Below are 16,072 nucleotides of genomic sequence, written 5' to 3' on the forward strand. Positions count from 1 at the left end.
ATTGTATGTGGCATATAATATAAATATATATATACATATGTATAATGATGTAGGTTCCCTGTGGATTGGAGTTTCCAATGGTTTTCCAACGATGACATTTCTCAATACATTCTCAAGAGTGAATTGCGAGAGCGGGGGCCAGGGAAGGAATGTCAAGGCAATCAAATGGTCCTCATCCCACCCCACACCCCCACACCCACACACACACCCCACACCCCACACCAAATCCCTCTTAGGGATAAGTATTTGCAACGAAGGAAACCCATATTCGCCATTGCGCTACCATGATGTCCGTTAGCCATTAGCCCTACTCCGCCATCAAATATGCCATTTGTTTTGTTTACAAGTTGGTTTCTGAAGAAGTACACATTATCATCTGTGCCTTATTTCACTGACTTGTTTCTTTTAACTACTTCATCAGTAAGAATGCGGTCTATTTCCATACGTAAGGGTTTCCGTAGTGCCGTACAACAAGTGTAAGCGCGCCTATTAATTAGGCAGTGATGGTAGGGCCGCGTCACTGGAGGGTGTATATAGGTCGTTCGCTATAAGCAGTAACCGTCATAAGCCATCATTATAGATAGATGGATTGTCGATGTATGTATATGATCTCAGAAAAAAACTCTGACGTTTAACGTACTGGGAATTTATATCCGTGTGCTCATAGGAATACAATCATTACAAGTCGTCTATAGTACACAGTGCAGATTGCAGATAGCCAACGGTCAAGCAGTGGTCAGTTGGTGCATTGGGGTAAGTAAGTATATTAGATATGTTTGTATATTTTGGCTGTGAACGGTAAATATTTCCACTTTTGCCGATAAAAGAAGACAATAATAAATTGCACTTCAATTTTACGAAAACTGTATAGTACGCTGAACTTTTATGTGATTATGCTACATATAGCTTAAAAAATCTATCCGCGTAAGATGGAAAATGTGTGGGCCATGGAGTTATACACACTGAACATACAATCTTGATATCAAGTCTCATTTCTCTTTCCTGTGATTTTGGTAAAACCTTAAATTGGCATTATGACAGCAGTTCTGATTGTAGTAGAAAATCTAATTAAGGAATAACGTACAGGGGGAAAGACCCTTAAAACCGCGTGTCAAGCGAAACACGCGTACAACATGTTTTCTTTGAAAACAATTCCATGTGTTAACGGTAAATAGTTTTCCATTGATCACGTGACTTTTGTGTGACGTCACATCAGTTATGCGTGCTTTATGTAAAAATGTAGGATTAAAAAAACATGGATAGTGGTGTATTTAAATGAGATCGTGGAATATCGATCAGCGGGGAAGATTCTTAGGCAGCCAAAATGGGCAGCCCAACTCTGGAGATGGAGGGGAGAGGGCAGTCCTACACCGAAGGGGGAGGGGATAGCTAAAACTGGAAGGGAGGGGAGGAGGAGGGGGTATTTCCCTCTAACTCTGTTGTCTCTCGTCCATGCACCATACGGGTAACGTGACGTCCCTTGACCATTAAGTAGTCATCCCATAGTACTGATTGCCCAAAGTAATGCGATCTTGATGTCATGTGGGCCCCTGATGAATGGAGAGTTTCTTTTCGTGTCTTCTATTTAGGGACATTGGCGAGACCAAACTAGATATTCTGCCCCCATTGCCACACCTTGGATCGTACATCTTACCTATATTTCCTTACTACGCTGTCTGTCTGTGCTTTGTTTTCTTACTTTAGATGTCACCATGACATCCGTCCTCATATGATCCTGGCTGTTGCGACTAGTTAAACCCCGAAAAAAACCCCGAAAAGGATAAGACCAGATCGAACCCTTTTTAAGGGACAAGGGAACCCCGCCACTTTCATCCAGTGTTTTTGTCTGCAGGTAGTGTGGGAGTGATCGTTAGAGGCGACTTGATTTGGGATCTTATCTTCTTTCTTCTTTATTAACCATTTTTTTTCCACCTACGGTCTCCTATGACATGGCCCCAGTTTTGGCCTTTTGTTGAGACATACGTTTTGGCCTTTTGTTGAGACATACCTCTGTCCATAAAAATGGTAGCTGCTAATCTATAACTCATGCTCAGCATTTAGGGAGTACGACGACTGGTTCGCCTGTTGTCAGCATAATACCCGGTAACCGGGTGATGTGTCCTGCTGGATGTCTTTGTAGTGTGTTTCAGTGAGGTAGCACTATAACAGTTGGCTAGCACGAGGAAAAAAAACACGAGCATACCACAGCCTCCCAAACATCCAGACAAACACTGCACACGTGCGTCTCGCACAGGGGTGGCGTCCTTAAATGACCATGGATAGATGTTGATAGGACATTAAACTATACAAATCAAACTAAACTCATCTGTCGAGGGACAACATGCGAACATTACGTCATCATAATGTCTTTCTGACGCCTTGTGCATGGGAGAAAATTTATTAGAGGGTGAGTGAGGCCTTATTCTGGTACTTAACGCCTGTACCTTCTGTTCTCAATAGACGTAAAGAAACCAGGGGGGGTCAAAGTGAAAGGGTTAGCATCCACTAGCAATTAAAGGGGATCAACTCCTGGCATCGTTCAGTGCGCTTGTTTTACTTCACTCCCGAGACTTATAAAAACAATCTTTGGGTCTTTGTGCGACTAATAACCTCCATACTTGAACTGGTGCGCGCACTAAATTAACCTGGAGATCATATACAGCGGTGAATCCGTTTGTTATTGCACACCATCTCTTTTCCTCCCTCGGAATGGCGAGCACAAAGTAATGAATTACAGTGCTTTTGTCATAAATCTTATTTAATCTGATCTTGTTAAGACATATATCACAAAACCATTGACTGTCTCCCAGGGTAACTTGCGCAAAAGACCACAAAACATCCTGGGAAGTATTTGTAGATATAATATGACAACATCTCTGAGGCATTTCACTACGAGATTAAAACTAGTGTAAACAATAAACATTGTTATAAAAATACTTTTAAAAGATATGCAAATAAAATATTTTCTCATTCAACATAAAGAAAAAATACAGTATTGAATTAAATAGACAATAAAAACATAATTATTATATTAAAAATAAGGAGACATTGATGGATATGTTTCTTGTATGTAGTCCGTGTTTCTTCTGACCCTAACACAAGACGGGCATTCCGACCGAGAAATCACTCGATTACGGATCATCGATAACTATCAAACATTTGTATTTTATTTTCAGGATAATAGCAGACCAACTTCTCGCATACATATTTGACCAATGGGTGGAGTAGGGGAATCCCCAAAGAGCCTGGTGGCGCTCCTGATGATAGCGGTGGGGTTCGTACTGAACACCATTGGGTTCGCCGCCCCGTACTGGGTGACGGTTTCACTGGGCTCGCGCTTCGGCCTATGGATGTATTGCGACTTCCTAGATAACTGTCACCAGTGGGATTCCGACGGAATAAGTACGTAGCTGGTTTGAGAATTTACCTAACTTTTATTTTACCAATCTTAGAGTATGCTTGTGAATTGTGGGATGGGTGTATTAATTTGGAATCTGAAAAGTTAGAAAAAGCCCAACGCGAAGCGGTAAGAATTATCACGGGTCTTCCATCATATGTAAGTGTTTACGCCTTACAATTTGAAACTGGTTTAGCAACTTTGTCTGCTAGAAGAAAGAGGAGAAAACTTCAACTTTTGTATAAGATGCATAACGATCAAACTCCAGAGTATCTTTCTTCGTTACTTCCCTCTACTGTTCAAGATAATGTTAGGTATCCATTGAGAAATGTAAATGATTATAGAATCCCATATTGTAGATTATCGTCAACTTACTCTTCATTCTTACCGTCTACGCTTCGTTGTTGGAACTCCCTTGAAAATTCTGTCAGATCGTCGGGTTCTCTTAGCATTTTCAAAAATTCTTTGAAACCTAGAAATCAGATTTCTCCTCCTCCCTTCTTTGGTATCGGTGACCGCAGAATTAACATTAGTCACACGAAGATTAGGCACCAGTGTAGTTCTTTAAATTATGATTTATTTCGAGTGAACCTTGCGGAAACTCCGAGCTGCTCGTGTGGACATTTGTGTGAGAATGCTTATCACTTCTTCTTTGAGTGTGGCCGTTACATTATTCAAAGAAACATTCTCTTTCAGAAGTTAAATGATTTAAATTTACATGTACCCTTAGATTTAGACTTTCTGTTAAATGGTAATCAAGAAATGTCTTCTAATATTAATTCTGAAGTATTCTTATGTGTTCAACATTTCATAAAGGACAGTAACAGGTTTTAAGAAGTCAATCGATTTATATTTTAAAGTAAAACGTGTATCCATTGTGTCTTACATGAGAATGTTTATCCTTATCACTTGTTTGTTATATGCGTTATACGTTATTGAATGTATTCCATTGTGCCCATCCATTAATTATCTCTCTCTCCCTCTCCCCCTCTCTCCCCCTCACTCTCTCTCCCTCTCTCTCTCCATCTTTCTATAAAAATATATATCTATTATTCAATACTAAATATGTATTTTATTGCATTTTGTAACTATTTATATGTCATTGTGTTAGGAGAGGGCGTTTATAAGTTGTAATAACTTGTGCCCAATATCTGATTTGCGGCTTAGAAGACCGACAGTCACATGCAAAATTGTGAATATCTTAATTTCGTGCTAAATACAAAAGGAACCTTTTGTTTACATATCATATCGACATATCAGTATGAAAATATGAAACATGTGGTCTAGCACTGCCCGGAACTGACCAATATTTCAGCACGTGCAATTCCAGCTCAAATATACAGACAACATATTGGTCGTACGAACCTTTAATACAAATACATACACGAGTACTTTGATCTGCATTTTCCGTGTTTAGCTAGCGGGGAATTCCCCTCTCTAAGGATATCCTCCTCTCGTTTATAACAATTGTCCTTCGTTGCCAGGGTTGGCGAGCTAACAAGAAGCACGTGAGTCTGACATACTTATACGCCGAGCGATATACTATAAGTACAGTACGAGTATTGCCGCGCAATCTGGAGCTGCATTCGGAAACGAGTAATAAAAATAACAGTTACATCATAAGTCACGAGATTATCAATCACAAGTTTTACAATATCAATACCACTTTGTTTGGAATATATCTTTGATTAAATTAGATATCATGTAAGTTACATAATATTTATTAGAAAACACGAGATTACCAATAGAGCTTGAAATATGTACACAATCAAAACGCGCTATAATAAGCCCTTACATGGTTCAATGAAATCATGTACATTTTGTACATGGAAACAGTTTGAGATTGGTGAGTTTCCATCATTATTCCTGTAAAGGAATCCAACCGTAGTCATTTTCCATTAGACAAGCATTAATATTTCATAATTCTGAATACATGTACGTTGACTGAACATATCTTATCATAAGAGAATATTAGTGTTCCGGTTACATTCTAAATTGGGGAAATGGTGGCAGATCACGGTCCCATAAAAAGCCTAAAACCCAGATCCTCCCAACAAGTATCCTCTGTAGTGTAACTTGTACGAATCAATTATGGTAATGTTGGAAGCGCGATGGTATCGCGGTGCACACTCTATCGGTCACTATCGGTCACAGCGTGTTGCTCGTTGATCAAAGGGAAATAACTCTGGGATAATTTCACGAATGTGTTGTGTATCATTTCCCTCGAGATATTACCAGAACAAACAATCTGTACAGAGAGCGCGTTTGAATACCACTGGGACTTGCATGATATGACACTTTCATCTCTAATAATAATATTTCTGTGTGATAATTACTGGACTTTCGTTCTGGGTATATTATCGCTGTATGTTTGTACTATCGCTGTATATTTGTTGTTCTCTCGTTACGTTGGGGACGGGGATACTCCTATAACATAAGAGGCCGCTGGTCGGCTCTTTTTCTATCGGATATGATTTTGCCGACGGCGCCTGTCAAAAGTATCTCGCCGTGTAAAACCTCTAACATTGTTGGAGTAGGGACGGGGACGACATTCTGTTGTTATTTCCCAAATATAACTGTAAGTTTAAACAACAGCTTTGGTGGGCTGGGAAATGTGTTAGAGTGGGCACATTGGTGCAAAAAGTCAAGAACCCCGTTATAACTCGTTAGTCCGGACGTTTGTTTTTGTACTGTTAATCCTTGTTAGTCCGGACACGTTTGTTTTTGTACTGTTAATCCTTGTTAGTCTGGACACTGGTTTTTATGTCATGTGACCTGAAGGTTCAGGATGACCAATAGTAATCGTGCTTCATCTGTCGTTATCCACCGTGCGCCATGCGAAACCTTTTTGTCTCAAGTTCTACTAGTGGTATTCAGCTTTAACTTACCTGAAATGATCCTGAGATAGTCCTGACCAAGTGTTGTTGTTTTTCGGGTCGGTCCGAAATCCAAGCTGGCCGTCATGGCAGCCATCTTGAAAAAACCCCAAAACATTTTGAACTTCTTCTCCTGTTCCACTGGTGCCATTGATCTAGAAATTGGTGAGGATGTTAAGGAAGGGGAGCCAACAAAGCGTAGTTATTGTTCAGCCTCGCAAAAACGTTGACGTGGCAGCCAAGGCGGCCATTTTGTAGCATGATTTTCCTGAACAACGCCTATATATTTCAAGCTTCTTCTCAAGTTCTACTATTGAGATTCAGCTCTAGCTTACCTGAAATGATCCTGAGATGGTCCTCAGCAATTACTGTTATTTTTCGGGTGTCTGTCTGAAATCCAAGATGGCCGCCATGGCAGCCATATTGAAAAACACATTTTAAACTTCTTCTCAAGTTTCATTGGTACCATTCAGCAGCAAATTAGTGAGGATGTTGAGGAAGGGGAGCCTCGTAAAAAACTTTGATATGGCGGCCATTTCGTAATATGTTTGTGCAACCATGGGTTTCCGCATGGCATTCAGCTCTAATTTACCTTAAATCATCCTCAGATAGTCCTGACCAAGTGTTGTTATTTTTCGGGTCGGTCCCAAAATCCTAGATGGTCGCCATGGCCAACAGTGCCACTATGCTTGCTACTGAGTATGTATACTACAAGAGTAAAAGTGTCTTTAGAGTCAGATAACCGTTAAGGCCCATGGGCCTCTCGTTGTACTTAAAAACCTTGTTAGTCCGGACACTTTGGTTTGTGCGTACAGTAGAACCTTGTTAGTCCGGGCATTTTAGTTTTATGTGTACAGTGAAACCTTTTTAGTGTGGACACTTTGGTTTTTGTACTGAAAACCTTGTTAATTCGGACACTTTGGCTTTTGTACTGTAAAACCATGTTAGTCTATACCATTTAGTCTATGTGTAAATCGGAACCTTGTTAGTCTGGACACTTTGGTTTATGAGTAATTGATTCGTGTTAAACGCCGATAGTAAACTATTCAAATAGTCGGATACCCACGGTTGATACAAATAAAATTAATCCTGTCCGGAAATCTGGATCCCATTTGGGAGATTTAGACAATGCCAGTAAAAGTATCACCTAGACGCTTAACGACCCATTCTGATTCAAGCGTCTTTAGTTACTTAGATCGTATAAAAACAATCATGGCGGGAAGCAGTCTTAATATAAATATAAAATGTACATTTACATGTTACATTTTACATACAAAACATCATGTTCCAATGTTAAATCAATGAAAGTTAAGATAAGAAAAAAGTAAAATTAAATTAAAAAATATTTCCAACCTAGTACCTACCCTATATTTTGGGCACATTATTGGAAACGCAGTTGGTTATTTTGCCTGCTGGTTATCAGACGATGTTATTTTGTACGCATATTGTTATCTCATTTTTCCAGATATATTTCTGTCTCCCTTTGTACATGTATTATAGGTGAATTTGAAGCTCATGCACTATATATTACATACACCCTGCCAGGCACTTTATTGCTGTGTGTCGAGGAGAATCGTTGTCTAATTTCCCTCCTTGTTACACTAGAAACATAATATGTTGTATCAATGGTTTTCTGGTTTTACCTCCTTTTTCCTATGCACAAAAACAAAAGATAGAAATTGCTCCGGAATGCAAAGCGGAAAAACTTAGTTAACAGAGACTTAACACAAATCCAACCTCACTATCGGTGTATATATCCATTATAAATATTTCACGAAAAAAGACCCATGCACTTTGTCAAAAGTCCTGTGCCACTACCATGACTCCATATCCTACATGTAACTGTACTAGAGTGGCCGGTACTCATCACATCTCAGTAGATTCCTACCTTAATCAAGATTGACCGACTTTTATGTGCCGCGTGTTCTGGTTGGTCAGAAAAGAATCACCGTGCATGTATCCCAGAAATAACTCAGAGGACTGAGGAGCTTGACCTATTGACAGCCGATGGGGCCGACGAGAATGGCACGGACATGTCTAAAACCATCCTCGGCACCAGGTGAAAATCGCACAAACAGACACACGTGCATAAACAAACAGAAACGCACAACCGTAAACACAAATAGACACAACATAGATAAACAAATGACTCATGTATACACAAAACAATAAACGTGTTTTAAACTCCATGTGTTTCACTTTTTTAATAGCATTCGCCAAATTTGACCAAGTTAGAGCATTTGAAGGACTTGGATTCGTTGGGACCCTTGTAGTGCTCTTTTTCACCGTATTGTACATATGCGTGCCAAAAGTTGCCGGGAACAAGATCCTTGGTATCCTTGACGTGCTTGTTTGTTTTGCATCAGGTGAGTTCTATCGTCATGTCGTAAGATGATCCCTGATTTTGAAGTCGTTTAGCAGCACTTCCATATGAAAAAGCATTCAATTTATTTATTTATTCATGAAATTCCGTAAAAACTCACGAAACTATTGATAGTGATATCAACAAATCATTTCAATTGATAACACATGAACTGAACGGTAACATACAACGGTTTTGTCCTACTAGGACTCGTCATGGTGCCAAAGGCCTAAATTGTTTTCAATTTACATTAATGTATCATTTTATTTATCTTTTTTTTTTAGCTGGAGCCATCTTGATTGGGGTTGTTATATTCGGAACGGAACACAGCGATCTAGGTTGGGCATTTGGACTATCCACCGCCGGGGGAGTTTTGTTTGGTTTGGCTGGAGTTTTGCTGATTCTGACATTGTGTCGGAAGTAAGAAACTTTGGTGGGTACAATGAAACAGGAAGTAGAACATTTGGCGAGTACGATAGGACAGGAGGTAGAACATTTGGCGAGTACTGTATTCTCACATTAAAACTAGATATGCCCATTGAATAAGACTTCCTTTTAAAATACGTGTAAACGTATGTTGAATTACTTCCAAAACAAAGTGCTACATAAAGAATGTGATATTTTTTTCTGACGATTCAAAACTTTATAAAAAAAAAAAAAAAAACACAAACAAAAAAACAATAAATACAAAAAAAAGAAGAAAAAACCCGAACAAAACAATAAAAATCAAACAACAAAATCTAGAAGTGAATAACCACGAAAATTCAGAACGACTCAAGTTTGATAAAAAGGACCACGGAATGCTGACGGTTTTATTAGTGAACCGAGATAAATGATGTTAACTCGAAGTTTACTTTGAATCGTGAAAAAAACATTATTGATTCTATTTTTTTTTCATTCCAACTTGCAAACTTGTTTTTTTTTTTTTTTATCTTTTATCTTTTTTAAATGTTGTATATGATATATAACTCTTTGTTTAGTGGGTGTTTTATAGAGATAGGCATCACATAGTTTTTTTGTTAGAGTTTTCTATGGTATAGTGAGAGTTTGTCAAGATACATGTGCTATAATGTGTATATTATCGAGATAATAATACGATATCGTGAGAATGTATCGAGATAAGTATGTTATAGTCATAGAGTTTTATAGACATACATATGTAATATTGAGAATTTTATTGAGTGATGATTCAGATGGATGTGAGGGTTCATGTTAAAGAGGGTGCATGTTTAAGATTCAGCGAGAGTGCGAAAGTTAATGAAGTTACGATCTGTGTAAATATCGATAAAACGAGAATGTAGATTACATGTAGTGTGCGCGAGGTTCTCTCTGGGTAGGGATTCACGTGAAGATGAATGTTTGAGCATGAAAATTAGCGTGTGCAACCAAAAAAAAAAAAAAAACCAATTGTTGATTACTTTTTTTTCTATTTCATATATTGTCTGTATTGATATGGAATATACAGGTTCCGATTTAAGTTTTTAAAAGTACCAGTACTACTATATCTGTATAGGCACTCTTGTTACGACATCGATAAAAGACGTCATGCCGTTAAGGCATGGTTTCAGTATAGGAAAAAATGTGTTTACGGTTAATAGTCTCCAACAGTTTGTCGATGCAATAATGAATACATTAAGTATATTTTATAAATGATGTATGGAAGTAAGATTTGACCGGAAGTAAGTCATTATTCAACAAAACATGAATTACAATGTAATTTATTAATACAGTTTTATAATGCATTATCTATAGCTGAAGTCATTCGATAAATGGGGAGCTTAATATTGCGTCTTGTGAAAAGTTTGCTTGTGGACTATTTTTCGCGACGGCGTAAAGAAATTACGTTGTGATTCGGTTATGAGCTTGAACAATTTCCACGTTTTCCCATTGCAACTCTAAAAGTATTAAGTAGTTTGAAAATGGTTTTACAAGAATTATTATTACTGCAACTCCCAGATTTTAAATCACTTTCCCCGGTTAGGACCGATATGGTCAGTAGATGTGAATTAACAAAGATGTTCAATACTTTCAATATTACACATGAACTCGGATGTACAGACTGGATTATCTGTTAGTTACAATCCTCCCCGCTAGGCTGCGTGCAATGTTATGAAATTATGTTTAGATTGTCTTTGTCGGATAACAATGATATAATATATATAAAAAACACTTATGAAATTATGTTTAACTTTGAGCTGGATGGGACCTCCTTGACGAAACTTACAGAATGGTATCAAGTTTTTCTTATGTAGGATTATTCATTAGATTCGTAAATGAGTGTGGGTGTCTGGATTCCGGATGCCCCGGTGTGATATTAATAATAGATTTTGTATGAAGAAAAATAATACATCTTGTGTGTATTTAATGTAGACGTAGATAATTAAGTTATGTTTTTACTTGATAATAAACACGGGGTGATTGTTAGTTATGACTTCTGTTGTTAATTCATTACGCCATTAAAGGATTAGATGGTAGTTCCACAGCGTACATGATAGTATGAACGTATTTAGACATGAAAAGATTCTCTGATGCCCATTACCGACCAATTTTCTTTCATTTTCGTATCTGAATAAGATATATACACGGTTTCTTGGACATTAGTTACAAGAATATGTATGTAACAAATTGTTTATAGAAGAAAAATGATACCAACTGATCTACCCTTGGTTTGGAACTGAGGTGTCTGGTCATCAACTGATATAACTCCCCAGAATAGTGGTAATTATAGGTCAAGTCTATAGAACCAGACATCATCTGTTATAACTCCCCGTAATAGTGGTAATTATAGGTCAAGTCTATAGAACCAGACATCATCTGTTATAACTCCCCAGAATAGTGGTAATTATAGGTCAAGTCTATAGAACCAGACATAATCTGTTATAACTCCCCAGAATAGTGGTAATTATAGGTCAAGTCTATAGAACCAGACATCAACTGTTATAACTCCCCGTAATAGTGGTAATTATAGGTCAAGTCTATAGAACCAGACATCAACTGTTATAACTCCCCGTAATAGTGGTAATTATAGGTCAAGTCTACAGAACCAGACATAATCTGTTATAACTCTCCGTAATAGTGGTAATTACAGGTCAAGTCTATAGAACAAGACATAATCTGTTATAACTCCCCAGAATAGTGGTAATTATAGGTCAAGTCTATAGAACCAGACATGATCTGTTATAACTCCCCGTAATAGTGGTAATTATAGGTCAAGTCTATAGAACCAGACATAATCTGTTATAACTCCCCAGAATAGTGGTAATTATAGGTCAAGTCTATAGAACCAGACATAATCTGTTATAACTCCCCAGAATAGTGCTAACACATGTCAAGTCTATAGAACCAGACATCATCTGTTATAACTCCCCGTAATAGTGGTAATTATAGGTCAAGTCTATAGAACCAGACATAATCTGTTATAACTCCCTGTAATAGTGGTAATCACAGGTCAAGTCTATAGAACAAGACATAATCTGTTATAACTCCCCAGAATAGTGGTAATTACAGGTCAAGTCTATAGAACCAGACATAATCTGTTATAACTCCCCAGAATAGTGGTAGTTATAGGTCAAGTTTATAGAACCAGACATAATCTGTTATAACTCCCCAGAATAGTGGTAGTTATAGGTCAAGTCTATAGAACCAGACATAATCTGTTATAACTCCCCAGAATAGTGGTAATTATAGGTCAAGTCTACAGAACCAGACATAATCTGTTATAACTCCCCAGAATAGTGGTAATTACAGGTCAAGTCTATAGAACAAGACATAATCTGTTATAAGTCCCCAGAATAGTGGTAGTTATAGGTCAAGTCTATAGAACCAGACATAATCTGTTATAACTCCCCAGAATAGTGGTAATTACAGGTCAAGTCTATAGAACAAGACATAATCTGTTATAACTCCCCAGAATAGTGGTAATTATAGGTCAAGTCTATAGAACCAGATATAATCTGTTATAACTCCCCAGAATAGTGGTAATTATAGGTCAAATCTATAGAACCAGACATAATCTGTTATAACTCCCCAGAATAGTGGTAATTATAGGTCAAGTCTATAGAACCAGACATAATCTGTTATAACTCCCCAGAATAGTGGTAATTATAGGTCAAGTCTATAGAACCAGACATAATCTGTTATAACTCCCCGTAATAGTGGTAACACAGGTCAAGTTTATAGAACCAGACATAATCTGTTATAACTCCCCAGAATAGTGGTAATTACAGGTCAAGTCTATAGAACCAGACATAATCTGTTATAACTCCCTGTAATAGTGGTAATTACAGGTCAAGTCTATAGAACCAGACATAATCTGTTATAACTCCCCAGAATAGTGGTAATTATAGGTCAAGTCTATAGAACCAGACATAATCTGTTATAACTCCCCGTAATAGTGGTAACACAGGTCAAGTCTATAGAACCAGACATAATCTGTTATAACTCCCCAGAATAGTGGTAATTATAGGTCAAGTCTATAGAACCAGACATAATCTGTTATAAGTCCCCAGAATAGTGGTAATTATAGGTCAAGTCTATAGAACCAGACATAATCTGTTATAACTCCCCAGAATAGTGGTAATTACAGGTCAAGTCTATAGAACCAGACATCATCTGTTATAACTCCCCAGAATAGTGGTAATTACAGGTCAAGTCTATAGAACCAGACATAATCTGTTATAACTCCCTGTAATAGTGGTAATTATAGGTCAAGTCTATAGAACCAGACATAATCTGTTATAACTCCCCAGAATAGTGGTAATTACAGGTCAAGTCTATAGAACCAGACATAATCTGTTATAACTCCCAAGAATAGTGGTAATTATAGGTCAAGTCTATAGAACCAGACATAATCTGCTATAACTCCCCAGAATAGTGGTAATTACAGGTCAAGTCTATAGAACCAGACATCAACTGTTATAACTCCCTGTAATAGTGGTAATTATAGGTCAAGTCTATAGAACCAGACATAATCTGTTATAACTCCCTGTAATAGTGGTAATTATAGGTCAAGTCTATAGAACCAGACATAATCTGTTATAACTCCCAAGAATAGTGGTAATTATAGGTCAAGTCTAAAGAACCAGACATAATCTGCTATAACTCCCCAGAATAGTGGTAATTACAGGTCAAGTCTAGAGAACCAGACATAATCTGTTATAACTCCCCAGAATAGTGGTAATTATAGGTCAAGTCTATAGAACCAGACATAATCTGTTATAACTCCCTGTAATAGTGGTAATTACAGGTCAAGTCTATAGAACCAGACATAATCTGTTATAACTCCCCGTAATAGTGGTAATTATAGGTCAAGTCTATAGAACCAGACATCATCTGTTATAACTCCCCGTAATAGTGGTAATTATAGGTCAAGTCTATAGAACCAGACATAATCTGTTATAACTCCCCAGAATAGTGGTAGTTATAGGTCAAGTCTATAGAACCAGACATAATCTGTTATAACTCCCAAGAATAGTGGTAATTATAGGTCAAGTCTATAGAACCAGACATAATCTGCTATAACTCCCCAGAATAGTGGTAATTACAGGTCAAGTCTATAGAACCAGACATCAACTGTTATAACTCCCTGTAATAGTGGTAATTATAGGTCAAGTCTATAGAACCAGACATAATCTGTTATAACTCCCTGTAATAGTGGTAATTATAGGTCAAGTCTATAGAACCAGACATAATCTGTTATAACTCCCAAGAATAGTGGTAATTATAGGTCAAGTCTATAGAACCAGACATAATCTGCTATAACTCCCCAGAATAGTGGTAATTACAGGTCAAGTCTAGAGAACCAGACATAATCTGTTATAACTCCCCAGAATAGTGGTAATTATAGGTCAAGTCTATAGAACCAGACATAATCTGTTATAACTCCCTGTAATAGTGGTAATTACAGGTCAAGTCTATAGAACCAGACATAATCTGTTATAACTCCCCGTAATAGTGGTAATTATAGGTCAAGTCTATAGAACCAGACATCATCTGTTATAACTCCCCGTAATAGTGGTAATTATAGGTCAAGTCTATAGAACCAGACATAATCTGTTATAACTCCCCAGAATAGTGGTAATTATAGGTCAAGTCTATAGAACCAGACATAATCTGTTATAACTCCCCAGAATAGTGGTAGTTATAGGTCAAGTTTATAGAACCAGACATAATCTGTTATAACTCCCTGTAATAGTGGTAATCACAGGTCAAGTCTATAGAACAAGACATAATCTGTTATAACTCCCCAGAATAGTGGTAATTACAGGTCAAGTCTAGAGAACCAGACATAATCTGTTATAACTCCCCAGAATAGTGGTAATTATAGGTCAAGTCTATAGAACCAGACATAATCTGTTATAACTCCCCAGAATAGTGGTAGTTATAGGTCAAGTTTATAGAACCAGACATAATCTGTTATAACTCCCCGTAATAGTGGTAACACAGGTCAAGTTTATAGAACCAGAAATAATCTGTTATAACTCCCCAGAATAGTGGTAATTATAGGTCAAGTTTATAGAACCAGACATAATCTGTTTTAAGTTTTGAAAATAGATAAATGTCTGATGGAACGAGATCAGGTGAATAAGACGGATGCTCAAGCAATTTAAACCCACAATCGTGAATGGCAGCTATGTCAATGACAGACTCTTTCATCCTAACCCTATTCGATTTTGTCTATTTTGCAAAAGCCGCTTGTTTTGTTTACTTTGTCGACATAAACTAACCAAATGAGACCAGTCCTTGGGTACACGGCCCTATATAGTAGGACTCAAATACCAATGTGAGGCCATGTATTATAAGTATGAACAAAATATTTCTGACGTCGTTTATTTCATTCTGTATTCCGAGTGAATATTATTTAATATTAGAAAAGCGCTCCTGCAGTTCCTGCGACGCAAATGAATAGACAAAAATATACAAGGTATTAAACTAAAACTTCAGATATTGATGAATTCTTACCTTCAAACAGCATTGTTACTGACGCCATTTATTTTATTCGATATTTTTAGTGTCGCCTTTCGTACGCAAATCAAATTCCTCATTATCCTGGTAATTTTCCGGGTTTCGACTAGAATATATCCCACACGTGTATAGTATGGTACAATGGCAACATATCATCTGTAATACCACATTTAATATTTTACACCATGGAGAAGGTTAACGGACTTGGAGGGCACAGGACTTGCGTCTCCTTGTATCAGGTGGCGCGGCGACGCATTCAGAGGGTGTTTTAGATATTTTCTGAAGACGTCTGTATGCTGAAGTCGATTACAGCTTGATCATGCAGATTGTAAACGATGATTGATAGGCCCGCCTACATTCTGAAGGTCACAGCTAATGACACACTGTCCCAAATTTATTTTGGTCATCGGTGTAGCCTCATACTAATCATATCACCGAAGCAAACTGTAAGCTCAGCATTCGTAGGAAGGTGTC

The 16,072-nt window shown here is 37.5% G+C and overlaps 1 protein-coding gene across 3 annotated transcripts; it reads left to right on the forward strand.

The window, feature by feature from the left end:
- Window positions 1-498: 498 nt before the first annotated feature.
- Window positions 499-11,059, forward strand: LOC117316641. 3 transcript variants are annotated; one of them, XM_033871321.1, is made up of 4 exons: window positions 499-753; window positions 3,177-3,402; window positions 8,484-8,639; window positions 8,920-11,059. In XM_033871321.1, exons 2-4 carry the CDS (start codon window positions 3,216-3,218, stop codon window positions 9,057-9,059), a joined length of 483 nt encoding a protein of 160 aa, XP_033727212.1. In that variant the 5' UTR covers window positions 499-753; window positions 3,177-3,215; the 3' UTR covers window positions 9,060-11,059. The 3 variants fall into 3 exon arrangements, with proteins under 3 accessions (XP_033727212.1, XP_033727213.1, XP_033727214.1); XM_033871322.1 differs by having other exon boundaries at window positions 501-757; XM_033871323.1 differs by lacking the exon at window positions 499-753 and adding an exon at window positions 1,835-1,852.
- The last annotated feature ends 5,013 nt before the right edge of the window (window positions 11,060-16,072 follow it).

The sequence above is a fragment of the Pecten maximus genome, chromosome 18 (genome assembly GCF_902652985.1).
Source record: "Pecten maximus chromosome 18, xPecMax1.1, whole genome shotgun sequence".
Taxonomy (NCBI): Eukaryota; Metazoa; Mollusca; class Bivalvia; order Pectinida; family Pectinidae; genus Pecten; species Pecten maximus.